We start from the raw sequence: 27,196 nt of genomic DNA on the forward strand, positions 1-27,196 counted from the left end.
TCCCTGTGTGTCCCCTAAAATCACCGTCTGCCACCTTTCCCTGCCCTCTCTTAGCACCAGAGAGAGGAGAGCAAGGTGTCAGGGCAGCACAGATTGCTGTGTCAGTTCTGGTATTGGGCATTTACTGGTGCAGTGGACACTTTCATCCAGGGTGAATTATGCAGCTTGCATTTTCACACTATTATCTATTTATACAGATAAATATTTACCAGCAATTCAGGGTAAGCACTTTGCTAAAGGATAGAATGGCAATGCCCCACCAAAGATTTTAACCTGCAACCTTTGGGCTACAAGCCCAGATCCTTTACAGTTACACCACAATTTAAAAAGGCATTGAGTTTTCTCCATTTGCCTTGCGGGAGACTGGCTGGTTATGCTTGTCATTTCATGAAGATACCATCAGAATGAACAGAACTGAATGGAATCACATAGTGTGATGCATGATGAATTAGAAGTTCGAAAACAAAGCATCAGGAGTACTTTTTCAGTTATGCATATCAGTACCTTTCAAGCTTTTTGGGTTCCATGGGAACAGAAAGACAAAGCAGTTGTTCCAAGCATACCTGTTTAAAATTGATGCTTCAGACAAGAGGAACCAGTCTCTCCTGCTAACCTCCCCCCATACCGACACACACAGACGCACACAGAGACACACACACACACACTCCTCCCCCTGTTTGTACGCCCTCCTGACACGCCCAGGTTTTTCTCCCTGTCCTATGAGCTGAGGCACAGGGGCGTGTGCTCAGAGCCTGAGGGTGCCAACATCTATAAGACTCCATGCCAAAACTCTCCACACAAACACACACACACACACCAAGTCAGCGCTACTGAAAGACACACAAGCAGGGACCACAGCTTGCAGACATGTCGTTTTTCTCCAAATTTGTGGGCGGCAAGGCCAATGACTACGTCGATCAGGCTGTCGACGGGGCAGGTAAGTCTTTTGGGGGGGGGGGGGGGGGGGGATTTCTGGTGATGAGGGGGCAGAGAGGGACAGATGGAAAGCATGGAAACTGGGGCAGACTTTTTGTTTTTTGATCAATCATGGTTTGCTGAAAAAGTTCTGTTCATACTGTACTTTTGAGTTTGTCATGCATCATGGATTAGCTGGCAGCAGGTTGGGTGCAGTCAAATTCCTGATGTTTAACATCCTTTTCACAGCAAATGTAAAATGGGAAACTGCGTTTTTACATATTTAGCAAAAAACTTTTTAAGCCCTCCCATAAAAAAAAAAAAAAAGTTCTAAGATAGGATCGAAATGTGGAGCTTTCCTTTTTAGGACCCTGCATTTCTTGGCTTCAGCTCTGAGATTCTGGCGTCTTTAAAGGCTGGCGGAGTTGAACAAACCTCACTTGTTCTCTGTTTCAGACATTCTGGCTACTCCTCAGAGGCCTGTGAATACCCAGAGTGCCCTGTCTTTAATTTATCTCCCCAGAGAGAACCTGCTCTGTGACATTCCCCTTTCGGAACATGTAAATAATGTGCCTCATCTGCCTTGTTAAGCCCATCTCTCCTCAAAGGAGGCGCTAAACTTGCCAGCACATTTTTCCCATTGGCTTAGGACATTTTCTCACACTTTTTCATGTAGTTAAACTAGATCCGTCAAAAGGAATTGTGGGTATTGCGTGCCCATCGACTTGAATACTTGAACATGAATCATAAATATGTGGTTATTTTGTAGCTACATTGATCTGTTTTGCTAACAGCTAAACAGCAAAGAAGCTAGCTCTTTGCATGAGAAGATAGCTCACAAATGCTGGGAGCATTTCATCCATGTTCAGCGAATGTTCAATAAAAGCAATGATTGTGACAGAATCCTTAGTTCCATTAAGTGTGTAATTAATGTAGGTTAAATTAACACTCTTCATACAATAATCTATATGCTAAATCAAATCAAATTCTAAATGCAGAAAGTCTCACTGTGAGAAGTTCTAGGCACCCAGCTATGAAGAAATTAATAACAGCATCATATGTTTCAATAACTTCAGAGAGCATTTGCAAAGCATCATGACACCATAATTTGATGTTTAAGACTTCTATATTGAGCAAAATTTTACTGACTGATTGATTAATTGGACACAGATAGGAGAGTACTGCATTTCATTTCATACTGAATTGCAGCTCTGCCTGCTGCTTGCCTCAAAGTGTTTTTGCCAATAGCTTCAAGCTGGAAGTAAGCATTCAGTTCTTAATTAGAGGAACGTTGTTACCATTCAACGAATGGGGAGGGGTTATGATATCAGATTCCTGAATTGTTCTGCCTTGCTTTGTTCAGTGGTGAGTCTGATGTGATACGATCACAGACGGTTAAGATGATCAGCACCTGGCCAGTGCGGGTTAAGAGGTAGTGTCAAGGTGTGCTGCAAGCTCTAAGCGCGGACCCCATGATCCCACTTCCACCTCTGCAGAACACTGCTCAACACCTGCCTGCTAAAGCCGTCACTGCTCTGTGCTAAAGTGCTGTGTTAAAGGTACTAATATGGTTCCTTTCATATTTTAGCGGGTGTCGCTAAGGTGAAGGTGAAGGAATTTCTGGGAGGTGACACGAAAAAGGACGAGGGTAAGAAAGAGGAAGGAGGAGGAGGCGGTATTGCCGGGTTCCTCTCAGGGAAGGATGATGACAAGAAAGAACAAGGAGGAGGCGGTATTGCTGGGTTCTTCTCAGGGAAGGACGACGAGAAGAAAGAGGAGGGAGGAGGAGGCGGTATTGGAGGTCTTCTCTCCTTCGGGAAGGAGGAAGAGGAGAAAGGAGGAAGCGGAGGTGGAGGTGGAGGAGGTACAGTATCTGCTTTTTGGTGGCAGTACATTCACCGCACTCATAAAGCACCATCTTTTGCCGTGTTCTTAGTGTGCAGCTCTAGAGCAAAGAAAACTGTCTTTGCATAGAGTTACATCGTGCAGTAGCTTCAGTAGTGAAATCAGTCACCTTATTTCAACATTGTTTCGCACTGAAGCAAATGAGATCTGAACTCCAGAGGGAGAGAATGTGGGGTACTTGGACTTCACTTCCTATGAGGTCCTCTTTGGAAAAATTGTTCAATCATTTTCCTAACCTCTGATTATCTTCTTTGATAGATGAGGTATAATGATGACACAGATGACACCTACATACAGAGCTCACACCTGTGGATGTTTCTACATGCATTTTTAAGTTCACGTTAAATGCATTTGTTCAAAGGAAACATACAGGGGCAGACTCCTTGAAACGCAAACTGTAAAATCAGTAATTCAGTAACTAATTTACTTACATCAGGTTACTTGCATCAGTTAAGAGCAGGTGCTTCAGAGACCTACTGATCTTCATATAATCTGGATGGCCTGATACTGGACATTGATGTCTAGATTTACCCATCCAGATTTTTAATATTATTGGATCTGAGCAGCATCTCCTCTAAACAGGGATAGTGAATAATTTTCCCACTTCTTCCTGTAGGATCACCCTGTCATATGATCATTTGAAAACTTTGTTATTAACTAGCATATAGGGAGGTTCTCTATTAATGTATCAGTAGTTTACCTTACAGGTATCACCTAACATGTACCTGAACCCTAAACTTTTTTTTTGTTTTACATTACTGTCATTTAGCAGACACTTACCCAAAGTGACGTACATTACGGGTTACATTCTTATCTATTGATATGCAAAAAGTGTGTGTTAAAGTGTGTTAAAATATGAACCCCCTAGTGAAGTGTTATGTTATGAAGTAAACAGCCCACACAGAACAGATTTACAGAAGCTCCTCATCAGGCATTTTTCCTGGGATTCACTTTCATATAGACCAGCCATACATGCCTTTAAATGCAGCTGTTAGCAAAACTGGCGATAATCCATCTAACCCACCTTCTGTGTCCACAGATCTTACAGACATGCTGGGAGACGTCGCGCAGGAAATGGCCGGGGACGCTGTCAAGGGCAAGGCTACGGACGCGGCCGTCTCCTTCGGGAAGAGCCTCTTCAGCTGAGCCTTCACTCCGATTACAAGGCCTTCACACACACCCCAGCTCCTCCCCACCTCCAGCCCCTATACTGCCCCCACCTGGGAACACCATTCATCCAAGTGGACTTCCTCACTGTCCCAGCCTCTGAGAGGGATTGGCTGGAGCAGCCTCTCTTAGGACTATACCCTCAAAAAAAAAAAAACGCAAGCCTTTTCTCCAGCATGGCTGATTGAGGATGCCGAGTGACCACTCGCAATCGTTTGTAATTATGATTTAAAATAAATGTATATGCAATATTTTATTTCCTGCCTGGTGGGGTTTTAATAGCTTTACGTGCATAACACACATTTACTTACATTCGAGTTCACACTCATAGGGGAAGCATGGTGGAGGAATCATGGAAAGAGACGTGAGGACCCATTTCTGAAGCAATGGGATTCACCCACACAGACCAGCTTCAGTCATGTCTACCTGCAGCCCTAACTGTAATGCCATGCTCTGCCTCTTTACCCTGGTCGTTTCACCATGGGTTCATCTCTATCTGTCACAGTGGGCTAATGTAGTGCATGGGCCATAAAATCAGGTATATGAAGGTGAAACAGGCAAGCAATTCTACAGGAACTGTACTGGATCACTGCATCTGAGTGGCCAAATGATTACTCTGAATTTAATCTAAAACCCTAATAAACTTAAATCTTCCTGTGATTTGGTAAGGCATTGAAAAAATCCACACAACATCACTGTGGTGCTAGCATTTATCGGCCTTCACACTTGCTCTCACACTCTGAATACACATTCATTTTCCCTTTGTGTGGATTACCCAGTGTTGCTAACATGTACATTGTAACACTGCAGGTTGTAAAAGTGTAAATGCACAGCACAGAAATAAAGACTCAATGAAGGAAATGCAGGCACTAGCATTTGTTGTCGTTTTTATTCGTTTCCAACAAAAAGGCAATATAAATGTACCAAGAATCCCAAAGCAGTTTCCAAATCAAGGCTTACATGGCAAAAACAAAGAGAAAATAAAAATATCTGTTCCCGCGTGAACTCGCCCTCCTCTCGGTCTATGCTTCCATGGGCCCTTCAGATCCAGCTGAGACACTCAACATCTGGATCGAATCTAGCAACCTAAGTATAGGTTCAGAAAAAGGTGGTTCTAAGGGGATGGGTTGCCAACTTGGCCTCAAAGCACTGAAATAAAGCTATGCGCACTGCTGGAAGAAAGGAGCCCATGGGTGCGCACTGAGTACAAAACAAAGTACATTTAGAGGCCTCTGTGACAAAGTAGCGAAAAAAAAAAAAAACGCTAACAGATCCGTTCAGAGGGAAGGTGGAACTCCAACTTTAGGAGGTTGTAGCCGTAAGTGCTTTGTATCAATTAAAACCTTAGCAATTCCAACTGAAATCCCATAGGGCTAAACTGAATTTTTTTAAAAAAACTATTGCAATGGACGAAGCAAAGGCCGAGAAAGCTCCCCAGCTGAACACAGGGGACAGCCCTGTGGCATCAGTGTTTGAGGCTTGCTTCTGAATCACTCAGGTGGGACTGCATGGGGACATTCTCCTCACTGTCCTGATCCTCGCCTTGCTGCATCAACCCTCGGCTTACACCGCAGGTGTAAAAAAAACAAAAAAGACCAAACAGAACAAACATGGAACAGAACAGAAAAAAAAAAAAAAACAGTTGCCATGGAACGTAACTGGCTCGAACCGTGCCGGTGGGGCTACATCCGCAGCCGAAGAAGCCATGTTAACTGTGGATGACTTTTTGGTGTTTGTTGGCATGGAGACACACTACAGCCTGATAAATTGGGATGGAGACGGAGGAGAATTGTAGTGAGGCTGCAGCCCAGATCAAGCTTCAGGCCCAGCCGGGAACAAAGCTTTTCTAAACTTGGAACGTGGACGCAGAGGAATTGTCTGATGGTTATATATGTATAGACAGTATATGGTACATAAGATGTAAACGCTTGATATGTTATAAAGGCTAGATTGGGCTGGAGGGAGGAAGGGAGAGTGGGGGAGGGTGCTTGGGGTTGGGGGGCGGGCCGGGGTTTCCTTAGACGGCTGGACAGACAGACGTGCAGGCGGGACCGGCGGCCCTTTATGTGAAGGTCAGGCCGGCCTCGTTGTACACCTTGAAGACTTTCTCGATGGCGTTGACGTAGGCTGCTGTCCTCAGGTCCAGGCCCAGGTTGTACTTGTTCGCGGTGCGCATGATTTGCTACAGACAGAACAAAGTCTCTTTTCAGATCCAGTCTGGGGCATCTGCTTACAGTTCAGCTGCACAAAAGCCTAGCTATCCAACCGATAATTCAGCTGCTATCTGGTGGTCTACTTCAAAGGCAGAGGAACCTGGAGCAGCAGCATGCAGATATGCCCTGCCGTTCAACAGTACAATACTGAGTAACTACAGTACATGGTCAGCTGTATGCATTTACACCTAATAGCTGACCCAATTATGTTACAAAGCATTCAAAAAGAAACCAGAGGCACCCTGAGGACTCCAGGTTCAGGGGGGCCAATTGCTGGTCTGCGAAGCACAGAGAAATCAAAGAAACTCAACAAGGCCTCTCAATCATTTTCATGAAGCTAATAGGCCATTTTTCTTCACCACTGCATATTCAGCCAATGAAATATGCCTGAATGAAAAACATTCCAAATGAACAACATTAATAAACACCCAATTCAGAAAAATAAAACTCGGCAAAAATAAAAATAAAGGCTCTGACGGTATGTTACTTAGAATCCACGGTTACGTGCAACGGGTAACCTGAGCGTTACAGACAGTGTGAATATTCACGAGAGCGGCAAGATGGGGCAGATTAAAAACGCATGAAGACATTCTGTTATTTAATAGAGGACATCACCGATGCCAGCGGGTGGGGCTCTCATTGTTAACCACCCCATTTCTACTGCCACTCCAGGCACCTGGACGACTCGACTGCAACAATGTGGCCACTGAAACAGTCAGCCCTGCTCCGGTTACCCACAGCCCCCTTTCTCACGCGATGCAGGCGCGGACACAAAGCCACTGGCTACACGAGAGGAGGGAGGATGTTTGTGTGGGTATAGAAAGTGGGGCGGTGACAGAGGGAGAGACAAGGAGAGAGAGAGAGGGAGGGAGGGAGAGAGAGAGGGAGGGAGAGATGACAGCTGTAGAGACAGATGCTGAAGGTGAGGGAGTGTAGGCGGTGCTTACTGTTACAGTGAAAATGCCTGGAGCTACTGTGCTGAGGCCGTGTGCACTTTAAACATGCTGCGCACAAGCATCACGTTAAACAGAAAGGGATTTTCCATGAAGGTAGGCTACATTTTTAAATGGGAAGAGCTGACAAACACGATGGGTACCATTTTGCCTACTCTCTTCTACAAAGACCTTCCAGACTAAGTGTTTGCACATACTTGTGGCTGATGTGTACACCTCTCGGATTTCCTCTAACCTCGTTACGCTTCATGACGGTTTGCGCGTGACCTGACCGCTTCATCAAAGAAGCCCCAGCCGCCTCAGTTAAATCGCTGGATTAGAGCCACGACAAGAACAGGACGTTCCAAAACCCAGCATATTAGATTTGCTGCCTTCAAAAAGGCGGCTCTAATAGGTAGATGTTAAGAACCCCGTGCGGTCACTCACCCTAGCCGACCTCTCCATGGTGTAGGCGAGACCGGAGTGGACGATGTCCTTCTCGGAGGCGCCCTGGGAACAGAGGCGGAGAGCTCTCGTTAAATACACACTCGCTTCACAGAGCAACAAACACACTGCTGGGAAAAGATGAACATAAACCATCAACAAAGAGAGCTTTGTTTATTCATTCCTGTAATCAGTCTTTGCATTCATTTTTACGGGGCCTTTGAGTGTAAGCAGCAACAAACAGCGAATTGCTCAACGTTGCGCACGTTGCGCCTTAATGTGCCCGTTTTAATACTTGGCGCACGCTGGTCATTACCGTTTTCGTAACGGAAAAATGAATTAGGGAAAGAGCAGATGCCTCCCAGAAGGGCACGGTATGGGACCAGCTTCAATGGAAAAGGCAATGGGCACCCATGTTGAACACATTTACTTCGGAGTTTGCTCTGTCATTTAACAACGTGAAACGACCCGCGCTCTTCACAGGATTCAATTAAAACCTTCCCAAACAACAACCCCCCCCCCCCCCCCCATTTCAAACATCCACTTGTGCGCGGGTTGGCAGATTTCTCCAGGATGGCTCCATCTGACTCTTCCAGCGTGTTGATGCATTCTACAGCATGAGATCACCTGTATCACGTTACTGTGGTACCTGCCCTGATCCACAAAGCACTACAGTTCAAACAGGGTAAAAGACACTGCGCTGAGGACAACTCTGGGGCTGGAGAACATCTAGGAGTGATGTTATTTTGCAAAGACTGAAAATACAACTTTTAAATGACAAATATCGTCATTTGACGGAGGAGGTCAATCTATGGCCGTCTCAGACTGGTATTCTTTGCGATCTTGGGCTTGATATCGTAAGACGTGGCTAAAGTTGGAACGTTGAAGTTGTTGCCTTCATGGTTTTGAGACAGTCAGTCATAGTGTGATGTGACACGGTGAAAGTGGGCGGGCTGGGTGCAGTAGTGGGTTGGGTAAAGCAGGGGGGGCGTGGCACTCACAGCAACTCTGGCCTGGAACTCAGCGGTGGGGACGACAGGAATGGCTCCGCCATGCTTCCCAAACTTCCTCTCCAAACTCTCCTGGACAGACACTGAGGGGGAGAATCCACACCATATTACACTCAGAAATGCCCTTGGTCACAGCACATTGTGTACCCACCACTTAAAAGGCAGCCAGTATAGTTGTCAGAAAAGTAAGTTTACCATACAAATGTCATTTTAAATGCACATCCATTTGTAGCTTGGAACCACATTTTCTATGAAAGGTCACCAAGGATCTGCAAAGTCAACCTCGAGGGAAGGATTCAGTTGGACAAACTGTTCCAAGCACACACTGCTTCAATGTTCCACATGGGGCACATTTATGCTTGGCATGTTTATGCAAAATATTATTCCTCATACACATTCTCCCATACTGCTGGCTCAGGATGCTTTTAAAAAGTGCTTCGTTCCTGCATTTCACGATTACGTGAACACACATTCATCCACTCCGCCGGGAACACAAAAAACCCCAAAATCTGGTTTTAGGAAAGTCGGCTTCCAGAATATCGGGTTCATATCTACAGACGAAATCTCTCCGGGGGGGCGTTTCCGTCTGGGGGCGGGAGAGGAAGGAATGTGGTTTACAGCATGTGTCCGTCCCCCGGCCGCGCCCGAAAGCCCCCGTTACCCTGCACCCGCGGCCAGCAGGCAGACGGCACCCGTGCGCATGTGTGCCATATACAGCCCATCCTAAATGAGGCCACTGTGAGAATTACTCCGAGTATCTCGGTTCTGCTGTCTGAGTGGCATGTAAAAGCAGGAAGCGGTGAGAAAATGCACTGTATGTGCAATGCCCTGAAGGTCGCTTTCCATTACATGACATTTACATTTAGTCAATTAGCAGAAGCTCTCATCCAGAGCGACTCACAAAAGCACATTCAACAGGGTTTGGCAATTACCTGCATGGATACTAAAAGTATTATTTCCACCCTTGAACTGTTGTTCCATTGAGAGAAGCATCGCCACAATGGAATTAAGTGCTGCCAAAGGGAGTACAACCTTGAACTATTACCAAACAGCTCTCAGATTAAACTGTACAACCTTAAACGGCACAGGTCTGTTTTGCCACAACGCGTTTACAACTGAGTTTACGCCGCTGCAAAAGCTCGAGGTGCCAGAGTTTTACCTCTTATGCCTAAATCAGTTTCACAGCTACTAGCCTGCATTATCGTAGGGGAATGTGTGAGGATACAGTAACCTAAGCAAACCGTTTACACTGACCTGTGAACTGCTTTTGTAAAGTGTATCTCTTGGTTTCTGAATAGCAACAGCAATGATATTTAAATCTGTAGCTGTGCTGAACTGCATCCAAATAAAATATCTGGTGACCAAATTGTATTCTAGCATTTGAGACCACCACTGACTCGTTTTACAGTAGCTTTAATAGATAAACTAGTCACGCAAAGCACTGACACCTCGGGCGCTGGATTCTTCCCTCTCAGAACAGCCGTGGCTTTCTCCAGAGTCTCCGAGAGGGAACTCCCATCACCTTTAACTCCGCACAGCCAGATCCGCTGATAGGCTCTGCTTCAGTGCGGAGATAAAAGCCGGGGCTGGGGGCTGGTGCCGGCTGCGCGTGCAGCTGTGGCCGCAGGGAGATAATTAGCAGCCAGGCTCTTCCCCTTCCAGGAACACGCAACCCACATGACTGCCAATAACGGCCTGTCGCAGAGGCCTGGGGGGGGCGGGGGAGACAGGCGCACGTGACCCCGGCCGCGGCGCAGAAACGTGAAACGCACGGACAGATGCGGATATTTATTGCACTGCGGACCAATAGTGCCACACCCTGCCGAATGTGTCACTGAAGAGATGCGCATACGCGCATCCGCGCATACACACACACACGCACACAGGCTCAGCACTGCGCAAGGAGATCACTGCAACTCAGACTGGCAACAGCAACACCCCCCAACCAGGAACGACCAGAAAGATTGCATACAACTGCTGTAACATCACACCTTCACAATATACTGAGTTTTTATAACTGCAGCAAGTCAACTCTTGCCTGTCTCAGTCTGACAGGACGTTAGCTTATGCGGGCTGGTGGGGATGGACAGCCACCTAGTGTAGGAAATTTGTAGGTGTAGGAGTTTTGAAGGATTAAAAGCTGCTGTTATCATTTTCACAAACATTTTTCATGGAGGAGGGTGCGCTGAATGGTAAGAAGTTCAGTAATCCCCCATACCGCTGTGAAAGCACCCTCATGTATAAAAGCACCGAATCGTTATGCAGTGAGCAAAGAAAAAATAATAAATATTGACGACTGCTCCCCCTGGTGGCTGAACCTAGTTACTGTGTGTAGCCCTGCCATTTTCAAATGCAAGTTTATACTGCAGGCTGTGGGTGTGCGTTCCTCGACATCGGGGTAACTTACTCAGCAGGTGGTAGTTGGAGTCCCTCTCGTACTTGAAGGTCAGGCGACCGTAGCTGACGTGGTTCAGGTTCTTCAACCACTCGAAGTAGGAGACGGTCACACCACCAGCGTTCAGGTACATGTCCTGTGAAAGACAACTACCTGTTTAGAGCGCTAATCAATGGGGGGGGGGGTAGCAAAACCTAGCCCTGTATCCATTAATTCAAATGCAGATCTGCCTCTCCTCAAATGTGTCCAAACACAACGGCTGCAATTAGCCATGAAAGCTCTTCTGTCCGTTAAAGGCCAGAGGCGTAGCATTTCAGCTTCAAGGCACAGTTAATATATATCAAATGAAGCTCCAAGCCCTCCCTTGTAACCCAACCTCCACAAATTGAACGACAGAATCACGCCACTGGCAGGACCGGGTCATTTTTCAGCACTGGGGGCGGACGATGCGTGCTGGCCGATCCACTGCAGTCATTGATTTCAGGGCGGAGAAGGAGCTGCATTCCACCAGGCTCCATTGTTATCTGTTCGATCTGCACATTAACCTCCTGGCACGGCTGCTGAACCCAGGCTGATTAATGTCTCCCAGCAGCCCCTGCCAGGTCAGGAGCCCGCGAGCCGCTCCCCGAGCCACAGGGTCAGCTGCCAATTACCCAGACATCCCTTGTGCCTCACCCTACCGGTGTGCTCGGGTGCAGGAAGGAGCTGACACCCATCTGGAAGACCACTCAGACTGAGGAAAAGGGCAGTGTGTTTTTTACAGGGACCTAATGCTTCAATTGTACTAATGCACACTTCCTATAGACTAGGTAATACACAGGGGAGAAAAATACACTCCAATGGGAGGATGATTTAGCCAATGTTTGGTGTGGAGAACAGCGGTGGGGACTAGTGCGTGGAGCCCTGTACTTGGGGTCTGAGGGGTTGTGGGTTTGAATCCTGGGCATGACAAAGCCATTTTACATTGATCAACCTATATTCAATTTCCATAAAAATCAGTTAATATGCAAAATAAGAGGCAAGTTTTACAAGTCGCCCAAGACAAGTGCCTTCCAACAATGCAAAGAATTAGGAGAAGGGTGTGGTGCAGCAAGGACTCACCGGGATAACCATGATGTTCCTCTCCAGGAAGATCTTGTCAGCCGCAGGGGTGGTGGGGCCGTTGGCGCCTTCTGCGACGATCTGTGACACACATCATCCAGGAAGACCCGTGTGAGACTCACTTCAAAAGTCTGCTGCCTCTTTACTGTAAAGGGCTTGCTGAGCAAACCTTTACAAGCAAAATTCATTTAAGATAATAGGCATGAACACAACATAAAAATGAATGCCTGGTAGAGTTTTGGGAAAAGTGCTGATCGGCCCTCATTCATATCGCCATTAATGACTGTATTATGGTTACTCGGGAGATAAAGCAAAGATTAGGTAAAATGAGGAGCACGGAGGAGCAGTGTGCAACATGTTATGCAAGCAAATGGAAAACAATGAATCAAACATTAATATCCACAGTTAATGACATGGAACACCACATAAGAGATGGCGCTACTGTGGTAAAGCGGGTGATCTGTGACCTGGGCTTTGATGTTGTGGGCGTTCTTCCTGGTCAGCTGCTTCTCCCCGGCTGCGGGGATCAGGATATTGCAGTCGGCCTCCAGGATGCTGCCCTCATACGGCTGGGCGTTGGGGAAGCCGACGATTGTGCCATGTTGCTGCAAAAGAGACAAGACAAAGAGAATCAGTTTTCATATAAACTGTAGCTGCCTGTAACAAATTCATATCAATTGAAATTGTGTGGAATATTCCATTTAGAGAGCAAGCTTGGTAGCAAGAAAGTGTGAGGCCAAAAGAACTTCACATTAGGCCATACATCTGGATTTTAAATGCCTTCTCCATATTACAGACGCTTCTGAATTGAAAAAGTATTATCTGGCAAGTCTTCAGCTGGTATTGTATTGACATCGCAATTGTCTACACAAACTTGAACTAACAAATGTCAAGCTGATGCAGTTTTGGATGCAGTACTGCACACCAGCACCTAGGTGGCTCCCTCACTCCACTTTCTCCTTCCCGTGTCAAGTGTATCAGAAACGAACACATCACCTGGCCTGTTTCATGGTCAGCAGAACTACGAATGATTCAGTACCACGAGTACAATATGAGCAGGACAGGAATGCGAAGCCCCGCCGTTCCCTGCGGTGTGGTGAAGGGGGCCCTCGGTGCAGTTCAGCTCACCAGCTTGTAGTCCTCCAGCTCCTTGGGGTCGATGCCGTTGGGGTTCCAGATGCTGCCGTCGATCTCTCCGACCCCCACGCACTTGGCCCCGAAGCGGTGCAGGTAGCGCATGGAGTGCAGGCCCACGTTACCGAAACCCTGGAAGAGGGAGCGGAGAGGGGAGGGGAGGGGGACGCTGAGCCAGGCAGAGGATGATGGGCACCCGAGCTGAGGCTAACGCGAGGCGCGCGTGCTGGCGCGGCGTGTGCGGACAGCCCGCGCGGAGATGCACATGTGACTGCGGCGCTGTCGAACGCGCTGTGATATAGGGCGCATGGTGCATACGTGCAGCTTCGCAAGAACAGTGTTCACTGCCGCATGCCTTTTCAGCAGATCGTAAAAACGGGAGCCATTACCATTGGGCAACCGGCCAGCCACTTCAATAAAGATCCATGAAATTAGGCACTCGGTGCTGCCCCCTGGTGTATTGTTTTGCAAGTCTTTCTTCCCAGAATAAAAAAATAGTGTATAAATGAAGGGGTTTTTGTCCCTTATTGGATGACGTAACCCTAGAAATGTTCAGAATACAATCGATCAGCGGTGTGTCCAATGTGTGTACCCTGCACATACTGCAATTAACCATAGCTTTTCTAATCCTTCATTAACTCTTGCTCCTGAAGACACCTTCACGTGCTGGAATCCCATTTCATATCTAAACTACTGGAGCGAAACCGGTTTAAGGCAGCACAGAGTAATGGCCCTTGCACAACCGCGTAATCCAGTAGATAAAAGACATAGTAAATCTCCTTTTGTGCGTGTCCATAAATCCCTGAGAAAATTAAATTCAGGACAAGGCAATCCTTGCACAGAGGCATGAAATGACGCCCCCATCCCGACCCCCACGCAGGGATGCAATTAAAGCCAGGAGCGTATGAAAAATTCTTAACACGACGTTGTCCTCTTGCCCTCGAGACAGGATGTCTGAATTCCCTGCAATTCCCTGTAGAGCTCACACCGTGGGCAGAACCCCATCGCAATGACGTCCATACTTTGCAGCTCAGAAGCTTCTGACCGCGTTCGTTTAGACTGACAGTTTAAGGTTTAAAGCTGACACACAACAGTGAAGCGTTTCTGTGTGAGGGGAACCGGCAGCACGCGCTTCCTTCAGGTTTAAAAACGGACCCGCTCCCCTTTAGTCTGTGGACATCCCTGTAATGCTGGGGCAGCAGAAAGGAAGACCCCGGTCAGCACGTGAGTAAACACCCACAGGACGGATGACCCAAGCCTTACACCCTCAACGCCAGTCACTTCCCCTATTCTCTTCCAGCTGGATCTGGCAGGGCTCTGCATGTCCATTGATTTCATTGACCTGTCTCATCCAAAAATGAAATGGGGCTAATATAGTGCTTGCAATCTCTCTGAAGTCGTGCGCGCAAGAGCAAATGGCGCCGACTTCAGTAGCCATAAATGCTTTTGCCCTGTCAACACGGCTGGCTTGTGCGGTGAGGTCACCAGTGTTGCGACGAGGTGACCCGTACCTGAATGACGAAGGTCTTGTCCCCAAAGCCGGGGGTCAGGCCCAGCTGGCTCATGTAGGCCGCCTCGTTGATGAAGTTCTCGATGCCGTGGAAGACCCCGCGGCCGGTGGCCGAGATCCTGCCGTGGATGCCCCCTTGGCTGATGGGTTTCCCGGTGACGCAGGCGTGGGCGTTGATGTCCTGCGAGCGCACACACGCGTGAGCACACACAGACACAGAGACACACAGCGGCGAGGTGAGTTCATGAGAAGAGCCAACAGTGGACTTCGGTCACGGTCACATTTATGAACGCTGAAGTGATCAACATCAAAACGGGCTGAGGAAAAGGGATCCTTCCAATGCACAAAAGAAAACATTTTCCAGACTAAACGCCACATCTGCCCCCAGTGAGGCTAACGGCCATTTCATGTTGCAGATTAAAACACACAGGCTTCACTGTAAGGGCAGTGCATGTGAAAATAGTGGAACTGCATGCGGATGGACACCCCCCTGCATTGCTGACCCATTCTGAATCACACAAGGCCAGGGCTGTTTAATTTAGGTCTGGACGCAACCTCCAGACATCTCAAAAGAGCCAAAAATATGTGCTGTAAAACGGTCTTTTTATTTTTTATGAGAAAGGAAAGTATCACACACATTAAAATGATAGACTGATGCCAAGTGGAACTAAGGCAATCCACAGCGGCAGTTGAAACCAATGAGAGGGGGGTAAGGGAGTGGGGGAGGGGAAAGAGGTATACTCACAGCTGATTCAAAGCATAGCAATGCAGTAAAACAACAGACCCAGAACAGATTAGACTACAGCAGGAAAGGCCACACTAAGTACACCTAGATTTTTTAAACCGGTTGTCAATACTTGACCTTACTACACTCATTTCATCCAGGTTGAGGCTAATTTTCCAGACCTAAATCATAAGGGAAAATTAAACCCAGGACCGGGCAACGTCGTTAACGAATCTTGCAGCCAAATGTTTGGGACACCAAGCCCAAACACATTCCCTGCGTTTAATTTCCTCTGAAAAACAACCACAAGAACCCAATCATAACAAACCCATTTAGGTCTGTAACAGCGTTTACCTTTTTCCTCCTTTTTTTCCCCCTCCACTTTGGTCAAAGCTTAGCTACAGGGGCGTTTGCCTAAAAATGCCAGCCGGCTGGGAGTCAAGACGAGGCAACACGCCAGGCCGAGCCCTGACATCGGCCCCCCTCTTTCGCATCTGGGCTGGTTTGGGCAGCGGGAAGAAGCCGTTGAAGTCTGATCTATATGGATTCCCCGTTCTTTGCAAGCCATCGCCCTCGATAACGTGACTAAGGGCAGGCCATGAGTCACAGGGCTGGAGGGGAAAAATTAAAAGGAGAGGAGAGAGGAAAAAAAAAAAAAAAAGTCTCTCACTGCCGGAGAGGATAGGCGGAGCCCAGCAGTAGGTCTCTGCTGACACTGGGCTGCATTGTCCCGGGCTGGGACAGAAACAGCTGGAGCTCAATACGGTCGCACTGGGAGCAGGGTATTAGCATACAAGGCGCTCCAGGGTCTATTTTTAGATTTTATGGTGACTTCACTGCCCGCTGCAGGGAAACCTTTCAGCTTGAAAGCTCCAGACGTTTGCCAATCGAATTAGACAAGACGCTAAGGGAAAACTAATCAAAATGGCAGCCTGGTGGTGGCTTCTGTAGCCATTTTCCCCAAACATCAAGAGGCCGATCGCATGCTGCATTCAGCGCCTTACGCCTTCAATCAGAACTTGCAAACAGAATTACTTATCTGTGTAAGGGCTTGAGTAGATTTAGAAAGACATGCTTCTGGTGAGACAAGAATGTTTTGAGAAGCATTTAACTTGCGTAGAGCAGCACTGACTCCAACTGAATTGTATTCTGGTTTAAGATGAGCCATGTGTTTCTATGGATATATGCGTTTCAAACGGCGAATGTTACTGTGCAGATTAACCCATACAGTGAAATCAAAGGGGAAATGCTTTCAGTGTTCTCCTCTCAACGTCTTTGCACAATTCAATCTTATCTTTAATCAGCTGTCTAACCATCTGTGTTAACAGACACACCTCCATCAATACCCACAATAGTACACCCCTTTCATTAAATTAATTTTGCACTTCAAATAATCATTTTTTGTGTTTGGTCAACTGTAACCAGACAGTAAACAAGTTTTGATTTAAATCTAGGGAAGGTCAATTCGGAGTGAATTTCCTCTGCTGCCATGGCCATCGAGTAGACAAGGTGCAGGGATCTTGCACAATGCAATGGGAATAAGCACCATCATAGGCAGCAGCAGACACTCTCACGCCAGCACTTCCTCATAAACGCACCTGCTCGTCAAAGACGGGCGCTGAGACTCGCTGAACTGCAACCGAGGAGGAAATGGTGGGATAAAAACAATTACTCAGCAGCAAAGATGAGTGTCAAGCACCCGGTCTGAAAAGTACTCAGCTTGTCTTTGTCTTTGCACCCAACACCTATAGCAGACCTGGGGATAAGATTGAGAGCCGACCTGCCCGGACAGAGGATGGCTGTAAGCTTCTTGTGCCCCTCACACTGGCAAAAGCTCCCATCTGATAGAGGGTACTAATCCCAGCTCCTACTGTCTATTAAAGTGACAGCCCCCAGCGGGACAACATGACACCCGCCATGGCGATCACAGATGTAAGCAATCCAGCTCACGTCCAGCTTATTGTACGCTTAGGAGTGACCAAAATAGATCTCAGTCTGAACCTCTGAGCTGCTGTGGGATGATCATCTTACTTAAAGCACAAGTGAGAGTTACAGGTGTGTTACAGCAAATTCTCTCCCGCAGGACAGACTTACCTGGATGTGCTCCTAGTAGTTCTGCCCATCACCCATTATATGCTAGGCATCCACAGTCATACAAAAACGGGAATATGCACAAAAGCAAACCGCAGTTGGTGCTCCAAGTGTAAACAGATAAGTCCTGCCTGCTGCCTACATTGCTGCCAGGTAGGCTAATGAAACGCTTATCTTGCCTATATCAGAACACCTGGACAAGCCAATACAACAGGTAGGAATAAAGACCTACTTATCAAGGCAACACAACAATGTAAACATTACAACAATACCAGTCTATCTGGTTGTCAATCTTGGGTAAACACCTGAGGGAATTATCTTGATGTTAATTCTTCATGTTTGGCAAAAAGCAGACCAGTTGGCGGGGGGGGGGGGGGCTCTAGAATATGAAACATCTAACATTGGTTAGTTAACCATTTATACAGCTGGATATTAACTGAGGCAATTGTGGGTTAAGTACCTTGGCCAAGGGTACAGCAGCAATGCCACAGCAGGGAATCAAACCGGCAACCTTTCGGTTATGTGTCCTGCTCCTTAACCACTATGCTACATTGTCACCCCACTAAAGAGCCCTCATCTCCCTACTGACAATACAAGGGGAAAAAAAATCAGAACGCGAATATAGAGGAAAAAGAAAAAGCTCTGGAGTGACCTTATTCCGGTCCTGACAGATCAAAGAAGGAGAGAGCAGCATTCATGACAATGTTTTCTGGAGCTCATACGGGGTCCCGTACTCACATGGTGGCCCATGGTGTTGGCGTATGTATCAGCGATCCAGGACATCTCCCTCTCTCCTGTGCTCATGTCCGGGGCAGGGACATCGATGCCAGGTCCTTATGGGAAAGGGGGAAGTGGTTCGGGGTTAGGGTACACAATTCAAGACCCACAATCAGGCATTCCGGCGTTACTCATGTGAGCTAAAGGAGAAGTGGATGGTTTCATGTTCAAGCTTGGCCCTGCTTTGTAGGAGCCATTTCCAGCCCGCATGAAATCACTGCACTGACACAATTTCTCGGGCTTTCATTTTCAGTAAAGATTTAAATGACAGACCAAGACAGTTCAAATCACACACAGTCCGCGCTCCTGACATTGTGGCGGTGGAGCTACCATATGACCAGGGAATGCAAGCTCAAGTAAACAGGCACTCGGATAATGCAATACCCATCCCTGTCACAGGACACTTATCCACAGTGAGGGCATGGCAGTATACCCTTTCCAAAAACAGATCCCCATGACGAGGAGGGCCAGCTGAGGTGAAAAGGGGACGTTTCTGACAGGGATAGACCATTACCAGTCGGGGGGGGGGAGTGCATAGCATATATTGACATGTTAAGATCCTGAAGGATTGTTCCAAACATTCCAGCCAATGTTTTCCAGATCTCTGCTGCAGTGACTTTGAAATCAAGGCAGCTGAACCTTGCAGGGCCCTTCACTTCACACAGTCAGTATACCTTAACCCGGGAGGCAGGGAGGTCCGCTGGAGCCCCTCGGGTCACAACAACAGGCCTGCATTCTCTATAAACATGCTGCTACTTTAAGCAACCATTTCTGTAATGCCTTGGCAGTGTTCAGCAGCACTAAGACCGAACGATGGTCTTAATGATGGATCCTGACCCCATCCACAGCATGCACCAGAAAAGGTGCAAACAACTTACCAATAAATCCCTTCTTTGCCAGCTCAATGGTGAATCTCCTTGTAATTTTTTCCAACTCATTGTCCTGTGGAGAGATAGAGACAACCATTGGATCACCGTTTGAAACAATCTACTCATAGTAACACAGGGGTGAGGCGCTGAAATGAACCCAAACATCCGCCTCCTCTTTTCACCACTGTTCTGTAGTAGAGTGACAAAATGTGACTTGAGAAATCAGGAGCCACCATTGAAAGTGAAGCAGAATGAACCATCACTCACTTCTCCTCACATTAAGTGCAGAGAGGAAGTGGAGGTTATGCCTCAGGAAGGCCACTGAGTCAGTCTCACGTTTCCAGAGGCGAGCCAGAGAAGCTTGTAGCTCCTCCTCGTGCCGGCCAGCTGACGGCCCAGCTGCCCTCTTCCTCAAACCGAGGCCAAAGACTGACAGGTTCTGACAAGCACACCGGTAAGCGCCTATGACAGGAACCAGGGAAAACGACTTCCTGTACCCAGCTGGTTATGAGTAATTTGGGGGAATTTGGCTCGATTTCAGCTGTACGCAACAACCACTTCATCTCCTGCTCTCTGCACCCAGGTTTTGTCAAGGTAAATATTGTGTTCTGTATTTTTATAAATCTGTCATAAAATGTTAAAAGGTAATGTTCTTCCATTTTCCCCTGGCTTGCCCTGCTGAATGCAAAGGCATCATTTTCTAAATAACACTCCCCGTATCTGATCAACCATTAGCAGCAGTCCGTGTTGTTTCTGTCATCAAGATCACAGAGCAAATTGCTGTGGCTAGGATTGTCACATTATCACTAGTATTGTCACATCCTCTGGATAACTCAGCCAGCAATATACCCTGACCTATAGGGCACGACTCAAACTTGAAATGAAAACGGAGACTCTCCTATCATTTGTGCCGTTTATTTTCCATCACACATTCCATGCTCTGTCTTTTAGGCACCCGTTCAATAGTTGCAGTACATGCAAATTCCAATTATAACAGAACAAAGCAGAATGTGATCTCTTGGGAGGGTCTACAAGCAGCGTTCACGTGAAGGATGTGCACAGATTACTTAACAATTAGAGCTCAACAGACAATGGCTTAATCGCTAGTTAGGATGACGGTGACATGGAAGTTTGCAAAGACCGATTGTAAAAAAAAAAAAAAAGATTTAGTCCACACCCATCAACCAATTGTTACACTGAGCATATTAACAGGATATCAAAACAGGATGAGATGGAATCGGGGGGTAAGAAAAAAAAAAAAAAAAGGGTAGAGTGCAACCATGAGAAAACAAATGCCTGTTTTTGGAAATGAACAGACAGAGCGCTGCAGACCAGCAACACTTACGGAGTAATGCTTTGGGTTGATTTTCACTCCAGCTTTGGCTCCTCCAAATGGTACATCTGGAAAAGCACAGGCACATGTCGGAATGCTGTACCAAAGGAAGCAGGGCAACTTCCCTGGTCGATACGGTGAACAAAACAAGGTCCTTGCAAAAGGCAGACGGAATCCATCAGAGTGGAAGCGCGGCTGTAGAAGCACTCACCCACAACGGCACACTTATACGTCATCAAGGAGGCCAGGGCCTTCACCTCGTCCACAGACACCTCTGTGCTGTACCGGATACCTGAAACGAAGAGAAAAAAACAGGAATGACCACTTTGTACTCCAGAATATTAATTGCAGCAATGGTGAAAAGCAGACACATAACATGGTTATGTGGCAGAGTGGGTATGGCGCTCCCAGCCGTCACAAAATGTACAAAAAAAAAATAAAAATCTACCAAACTACCACAGATGATCAAAGTGCTACCAACAGATGAATCATGTTTAAAATGACTGTTGGTATTGCAATAACCATCATTTCACAGCAAACCTGTAGGTTGAGAAGCAGCCAGTGCAGAGATTAACTAGCCATCTACACTACTCCCGAGAGCTACTTTCACATGCCAACTGCAAAATGTGAGGGCAAAGAAGTGCGTGAGGGTGCAGAAAGCATTGAGCACTCCATGTTCTTGTATTAAACCCAGCTTTTTGTGATTGCCATTTGTACATTAGGCCTGTCCCACTAAAGAAACTGCACTTTCATGGGACTGCAGGTCCAGTGCAATCTTCCCATACACACGTGTGTAAATGTGAGGGGGTTTTTTTTTTGCCACAGTAAGTAGGTCGCACGAACCAGTCACAGGGAACATTCCATTTTATGTCCCCAGTCTGCTGGGGAAAGTAATTGCCGTTTTCATTCCTGGGCTGGGCGCTCGGCCTATCAGATGCTGCCCTCCAAGCACTGTGAAACATCTTTAAAGGTACACTACACATTTCGCTCTCATTGCGACTGGCCTTTTTCAGTCTCTCCAGCTGTAAGAGAGCCCTGCCTCCTTAACCCCCGCTGCTGAAAACACAATGCTGCCGAGGCCAGGAAGCCGGGCTCAGGAAACACCCAGAGTCTCCCAGCGCCGGAGTCAGGAGACGGCGACAGAGAGTGGAGAACACACCAGGCTCTGCGCTGACTCAGACCAGGAAAGCAGCGAGATACCCTCGCCGCACGTGACACATCTCCACACAGACCGCCAGCGTGGAAATCCCATTAGCACAGCCACTGGAAGGGAACACCATCTACATCTGAGGTCTCTCTTATTCATCCTGGACCCTCAGCCCTGCAGAGCAGCTTCATTCGCTTAATGGGGGTGGATAACCTTGGACTGACATCATTGTCTCATTGGACAAACACCAGAGCTGGATTTTTTTCAAAACTATCAAACACACTGGTGAAAAAGGAGCATCTTCACTGATTGGGTCCGGCAGAGTCTGTGTGCTAAATCAGCATCTCTCTTATATGAGGAAGAGAAAAACACATGCTAAGCAGTGAGGTGCTGATCATTTGAAACTTCAGAGGGTTAAATTTAAAGTGGTAATCACTTCCCCTTATTCAACTCAACACTATTTAAATGGAAAAAACCACCTTCCAGCTCCCTCCATGTCTTTGTCCGACACGAAAGCACAGACTGACAAAACTGACAAAAGTATTTTTGGACCTTTTTTCAGAGTCAATCCCTAAATCGGGCCGCAAAGACAACTACGTGGCGGCACAAAGCCGGCCGCATTTTGGAACGAGACCACGCGACAAACCGTCACGCAGCCCGACAAAACTGAATTCCAGGCCGGCGACTCCACAGACTCCCTCTTAACGCAGGGCCTCAGCCGTCACTGCACTGTCTGCAGCTGTTTAAAAAAAAAAAGTAAAAAACTAAACACACAAAATGGTTGCAGCTGCCTGTTGACTAAAAACCGCAGCTCTCAGAAGGGAGAGGGGAGGAGAGAGGGAGCCAGAGACCAAACCCCCCAACTCCATGACTCACTCCCTCAGCTATTCAAAAACCAGGTCTGGCTCTGCCACTCTGAGTGGAGGACGGCTTGTTGAAAAGCGGGTGTGGTTGTTTTTCCCCTCGGTCTCCCCTCCCTCCTTCCCCCACCCTCACCTCGCCGTAGTCCACAGCGTGCCTGCTTTCCACAGGCGCTGCTTTCGGCCTGGAACGGAACGCGATTTACGAGGATACAATGGGGACCGATTCAACCGATCATCACTTCCTCATTGAGGGGGGGGGAGAAAGGTTTCGGGCCATCTTCTGTTGCGGCTTCAAAGAATGAAACAGACAACTAAGTGTTTTCTTTGGTGGAATAACGAGCTCTTCTTGTTTCCTGGAACCAGCAGATTTTGGATTTGTATTTACTAATGGCACCAAAGTTAAATTAATGTTTAGCCAGTAATGACGATTAAGCATTACAGTCCAGACCGCTAAGGGCAGTTTAATATTAGTTTAATATTTTATTATTATTGTTTGCTTACATCCTGCATATACTCAAAGGGATTTAAATTACAGAGTTTAGAATAAAATTCATTATCAATCAATTAGGTTCAACCCAGATGTAGGCCTAGAGCCATCCGCTCTTGGCAAATGCAGTTGCATGACATCATTAGCGAGCAGAGGCACGTAATGCCCAGCAGCCTCCCCTTTGAAATCAGTGCAATTAGCACGACTCAATGACCTTCCAAACACACGAGAAACCCACTGCCCCAGATACGCCCACCACGGAAGCAAACAGGACAGGCGGCTACATCAGCTAGCACCAAAGACACCGACACACTGCCAGCTGTAGTCACACGACAAATTCAAGCATGCCTGAAGGAAACAAAAAACATAATTGCCTTTATTTTTCTGAAAGAAGAAAAAAAAAAGGATTGCTCGTTTCAGTGTAGAGGCACTAGGCCAGTCTTTGTGACAGAACCCTCCTGCAACCCTGTTAAACACACCTAAACAGGCGATGCCATTCACTGAAAGGGAGTACTACCCACGGGCCGGGTACGTTCAGGGCAGGGGTGCCCGACTCCCCCTCTAGGCAAACAGAATTCCACAGCACTTGGAGGGACAACAGACTACTGACAGCAAGGCACAGAGGAAGCAGAGGTGACAGGGGGCTTTCAACACCGCTAAACGGCCCTGGTGAGGACCAAAAAATTGAATCGCCTGCTTCCTGCTTCCTCCTAAGGCCAACCCTCCTAGAGCATTCCTTGTGCTTTGTAGTGTGCGTTCATCCCAACAAATAAGTTGCCACACCTGCCATGGGGGAAAATTTCACTCAGCACTCCATGGTTGCATTCAAAGCATATTTTCTCCCACCCGTACGTGTCCCTTGACGCGAAAATGCAGTGCCCCTGTGACCAGCTCAGCAAAGAGGAGCGCCCATTTCCTGTGCTAACCGTACATCCCCCCACAGCGGTGCCCACACCCCCCCCCGGCATTACCCAGCAGGCACTGCTGCCCCCACCCATCTCCCACGCACTGTCACACCATTGTTTACACAAATCCGGCTCATTTTCACCGAGCCTTTTTTAAAAGGCCAAGATTACACATCATGTGTCTAGGTGTGCATTGCCTCTACGTTAGCGTTCAGTAGGCTGCCCTGAGTCACATCTGAATTTCCTCCTTTCAAGTGACTTCGGTGAAATGTAAGGCTAATACTACATGGGGGGGCTTGACATTGATGCATACTGAACAGTAAAACATTCAGAGCTGTTAACAGAAAGGTTTTGTTCCCAGAAAGCCTACACCTTTTATTGTCCCTGGGAAGCAGGAAACAGACAGAAGAGAAAGAGCTTGTGCATGGCATGATAACATGCAGAACCGCAGCAAAACTGGTCACACTTACCTGTACATTTATCCACTAAATAAACTGTATTTCCTGCGTGCCCTGTCATTAAATCTCATCAGTTAAACACGTATCCCCTTCCAGGGAGGGTTTTACACGAAACGGGAGAACCTCAAATGAGTTCCCAAGTGGCTCTGCACAAAGGCCCTTTGACATGTTGATCTCAATTTACTGGAAATCCTTTCACCATCAAAGTTAAGGCAAGATCTTTCAAACGTAACAATTTCAGAGAAAGTTTATTTTGTCACCCGACAGCTGTATCACTCCCAGCCGTTTTGAGCGCATAGTTCAGAAGTCACTTCGAATAAAGTCGCGGCTAACTGTTGTTTAAGCAAGAGATGTGAAAGCAGTCACGCGGTTTTCTACCCGGCAATCATTCACAAAACTATCATAGGCTACATAACCCTACCCGAGGCTTTCTGGTTCGGGCCCCATGTGGCAAACTGGCTGTTGCACACTTGAAATTCTTTTCCTGAAGAACTACTGCTGTAGTCTAGCTGGCATCCTTAATGTAACAGCTGTAATGCTAACGTGATGCAAGAAAATCAAGTCACACTGGACAATGTCATCTGCAAAACTGATGTCTGTTTTAAGAGTACACTGCGTGATAATCAATGACAATATCAAAACATTATCGTTAAACCATTTCTTTAACTGCCCATATATGCGTTTTTTTCTCAAATGCCAAGATTAGACTAAAAACTTTCAACAAAACGAGATTGCACTGCAAAGCAAACAAAGGCTATATTGGACCACCAGCATCCCGGAAAACATTTGTTTAAAGTCGTCCTGCTTTCTGCCTTTCAGATCTTAGCTTTGCTAGACACGCTAGCTATTTGTCACACTGGAAAGTGCAGCTGTAGCCAGCGAGCTACATTACCGAGCTAATTTACTAACATTCAATACAAATAGCACTAACTGGCTAACCACTTAGCAACTGGCTAGCCGATGCCTAACTTGGCAAGTAACAGTACATATTCAGAAACACCTATGATTATAATAATTGGTTAGCTTGTTAACCTGCTCATTAATATTTCCAGCATTGATATTAGGAGGACAAAACTAATGTAACCTAACTTAACGTTAGGTAGCCAACAATGGCATGGGACACTTGTAACAGTTAAGCAAGCGACTGGAATGAATGAACACAGCTGACTGCTCCGTGACATTGGTGTTGGACGTTATTTCACCAGCTCCTACCAGCAAGATAAGATTAACGTTACCTAAATTAGCTAGCTAGAGTAGCTAGCTAATAAGACAATATTTTGTCTTGCGTTTATCTTAGAAAAGTTAGCAGCTATACGTCACATTCGGAAAGAACCTCTCTTGCTCAGTTAACGCTTGCTAGACAGCTTGTTCACAAGTTAGCTGTGATAATTATCTAGCTAGACAGCAAACGTAGCTAGAGGTTGACATGACATGTCAATCAACTTTTTAAGTCGATGATTCGTTGCTAACTTTATAGTTAAAATTGCTAACGTTAGCCAGTTCCCTTACTACCCATCAGACGTTAGCTATTCGGTCTCTGTGCAAACCAGCAAGCCATCTGGCTAACTTTCACTAGAACTACTATGAGTAAAGAGGAAAGCTAGGCAGGTTAGCTGGAAAAGTTGAAACAGACCGGCGAACCAGCTTGCAAGCCAACAGTTGCTACTAATCTGCCGAGGAAAAACCTCCCCCGCCCCCAAACTGTGTCATCACAGGGCCACCATCGTTTACAGCCCTCGCCACAATAGGGGAGCTGGGCTAGCTTACCTCCTTTACAAGGGGTCCGGTGCTGGCTGTGTTGGGCACGGTACCCTTCAATAACTTCCCACTCGCCGTTGTCTCGTTTGATGGGAAACGATACGCTCAATACATGGTTGCATGGCTTGATGATCTTGAGAATTCCTCGGACTCGGTGCCTCTTCTGCTCCGGCGTTTCCCTGTTCTTGAGGTCTTCCACCAGTTTGTCTTCCACGATGCTGGCACCGCGATCAAAGAAGCCTTCTACCATTTTGAAGAAGTTGGGGTCGTCCTCCTTCTCTCCGACGGCTTCGCTGTAGTGGCGAACCCGCATCAAGGACGCGGAAGCAGGCAAAGCGGAGTCGACACATCCCGAGGCCAAAGCGCTAACGTTACTTGCTCCGCGAGTAAGCAACTCCCCCAGATACCTGTACATTTTGACAAAGGTAAGGGCGAACTGGCGTTATGGTTGTAAAAAAAAAATAAGTATGGGGAACGATATGGACTATGGGGAAAAGAAAAATCGAAAGAGACAACGGCTCCTCCTCGCTGTGGCCCGTCCAGCATCTAACTGACAGCGTTCATGCCGTCCCCTCCTTGCTTTAAAAGGCAGGCGTGCGGTGGATTCCCAGCACGCAAGGGGGAGGGCTGTGAGGAAGCGCGGCGCAGGAGGACGCAGCAAGGCTGTGCGCGCACACGCGCGTTTTCTTGTTTTCAAAATTTAAAAATCTTAACAGGCAAATTAAGCAAACGTCACGAAAGATCATTATAGCCTCTAGGTGAAGTCTGGAGATTCTTCATTTTCCACTAGGCTCCATTTGAAGAAGTTTCCTTCGTTTATTCGTGAATACTGTTATGAAAGCTTATTCAGTTATTAAGACTAGAATTAAAGTGCTTGTGATTGTCATTTGGTCCAATATATAGAACGAACATACTGAGTTAATATGAGAGACCATTCTAGTTTTCGGGTTAAAGTTTACATTACGTTTACTTTAATACGGCGAGACATAAGAGAGCGGTATTGCCAAGAAATTGTCATCACATCAAGAGACATTAAATCGTTTACATTGTTTCTTATC

At 46.9% G+C, this 27,196-nt stretch overlaps 2 protein-coding genes across 2 annotated transcripts; one reads left to right on the plus strand and one right to left on the minus strand.

The window, feature by feature from the left end:
* The first annotated feature begins 787 nt into the window (after positions 1 to 787).
* LOC118789722 (heterogeneous nuclear ribonucleoprotein A0-like) lies at positions 788 to 4,852 on the plus strand. The gene is made up of 3 exons (XM_036546283.1): positions 788 to 937; positions 2,504 to 2,779; positions 3,860 to 4,852. Exons 1-3 carry the CDS (start codon positions 868 to 870, stop codon positions 3,964 to 3,966), a joined length of 453 nt encoding a protein of 150 aa, XP_036402176.1. The 5' UTR covers positions 788 to 867; the 3' UTR covers positions 3,967 to 4,852.
* A 5-nt stretch (positions 4,853 to 4,857) lies between these two features.
* Positions 4,858 to 26,741, minus strand: LOC118789720 (glutamate dehydrogenase, mitochondrial-like). Its single transcript, XM_036546282.1, has 13 exons — positions 26,148 to 26,741; positions 20,732 to 20,812; positions 20,533 to 20,588; positions 19,197 to 19,260; positions 18,280 to 18,374; positions 14,728 to 14,907; positions 13,211 to 13,348; positions 12,550 to 12,687; positions 12,083 to 12,163; positions 10,994 to 11,117; positions 8,578 to 8,669; positions 7,580 to 7,642; positions 4,858 to 6,169 (listed from the first exon to the last, which is right to left on the minus strand). The coding sequence occupies exons 1-13, from the start codon at positions 26,551 to 26,553 to the stop codon at positions 6,050 to 6,052; spliced, it is 1,638 nt and encodes a 545-aa protein (XP_036402175.1). The 5' UTR covers positions 26,554 to 26,741; the 3' UTR covers positions 4,858 to 6,049.
* Positions 26,742 to 27,196: the final 455 nt, after the last annotated feature.

The sequence above is a fragment of the Megalops cyprinoides genome, chromosome 15, assembly GCF_013368585.1.
Source record: "Megalops cyprinoides isolate fMegCyp1 chromosome 15, fMegCyp1.pri, whole genome shotgun sequence".
Lineage (NCBI taxonomy): Eukaryota > Metazoa > Chordata > Actinopteri > Elopiformes > Megalopidae > Megalops > Megalops cyprinoides.

Excerpts from the sequence above, each read along its gene's own strand:
- LOC118789720 (XM_036546282.1), bottom strand. The coding sequence starts at position 26,553 with ATGTACAGGTATCTGGGGGAGTTGCTTACTCGCGGAGCAAGTAACGTT. Across the intron at positions 20,589-20,731 it reads GTATAAGTGTGCCGTTGTGG|ATGTACCATTTGGAGGAGCC; the intron begins GTGAGTGCTTCT and ends GTGCTTTTCCAG. Across the intron at positions 7,643-8,577 it reads AGTTCCAGGCCAGAGTTGCT|GGCGCCTCCGAGAAGGACAT; the intron begins GTGAGTGCCACG and ends CTCTGTTCCCAG.
- LOC118789722 (XM_036546283.1), top strand. The coding sequence starts at position 868 with ATGTCGTTTTTCTCCAAATTTGTGGGCGGCAAGGCCAATGACTACGTC. Across the intron at positions 938-2,503 it reads TCAGGCTGTCGACGGGGCAG|CGGGTGTCGCTAAGGTGAAG; the intron begins GTAAGTCTTTTG and ends TTCATATTTTAG. Across the intron at positions 2,780-3,859 it reads CGGAGGTGGAGGTGGAGGAG|ATCTTACAGACATGCTGGGA; the intron begins GTACAGTATCTG and ends CTGTGTCCACAG.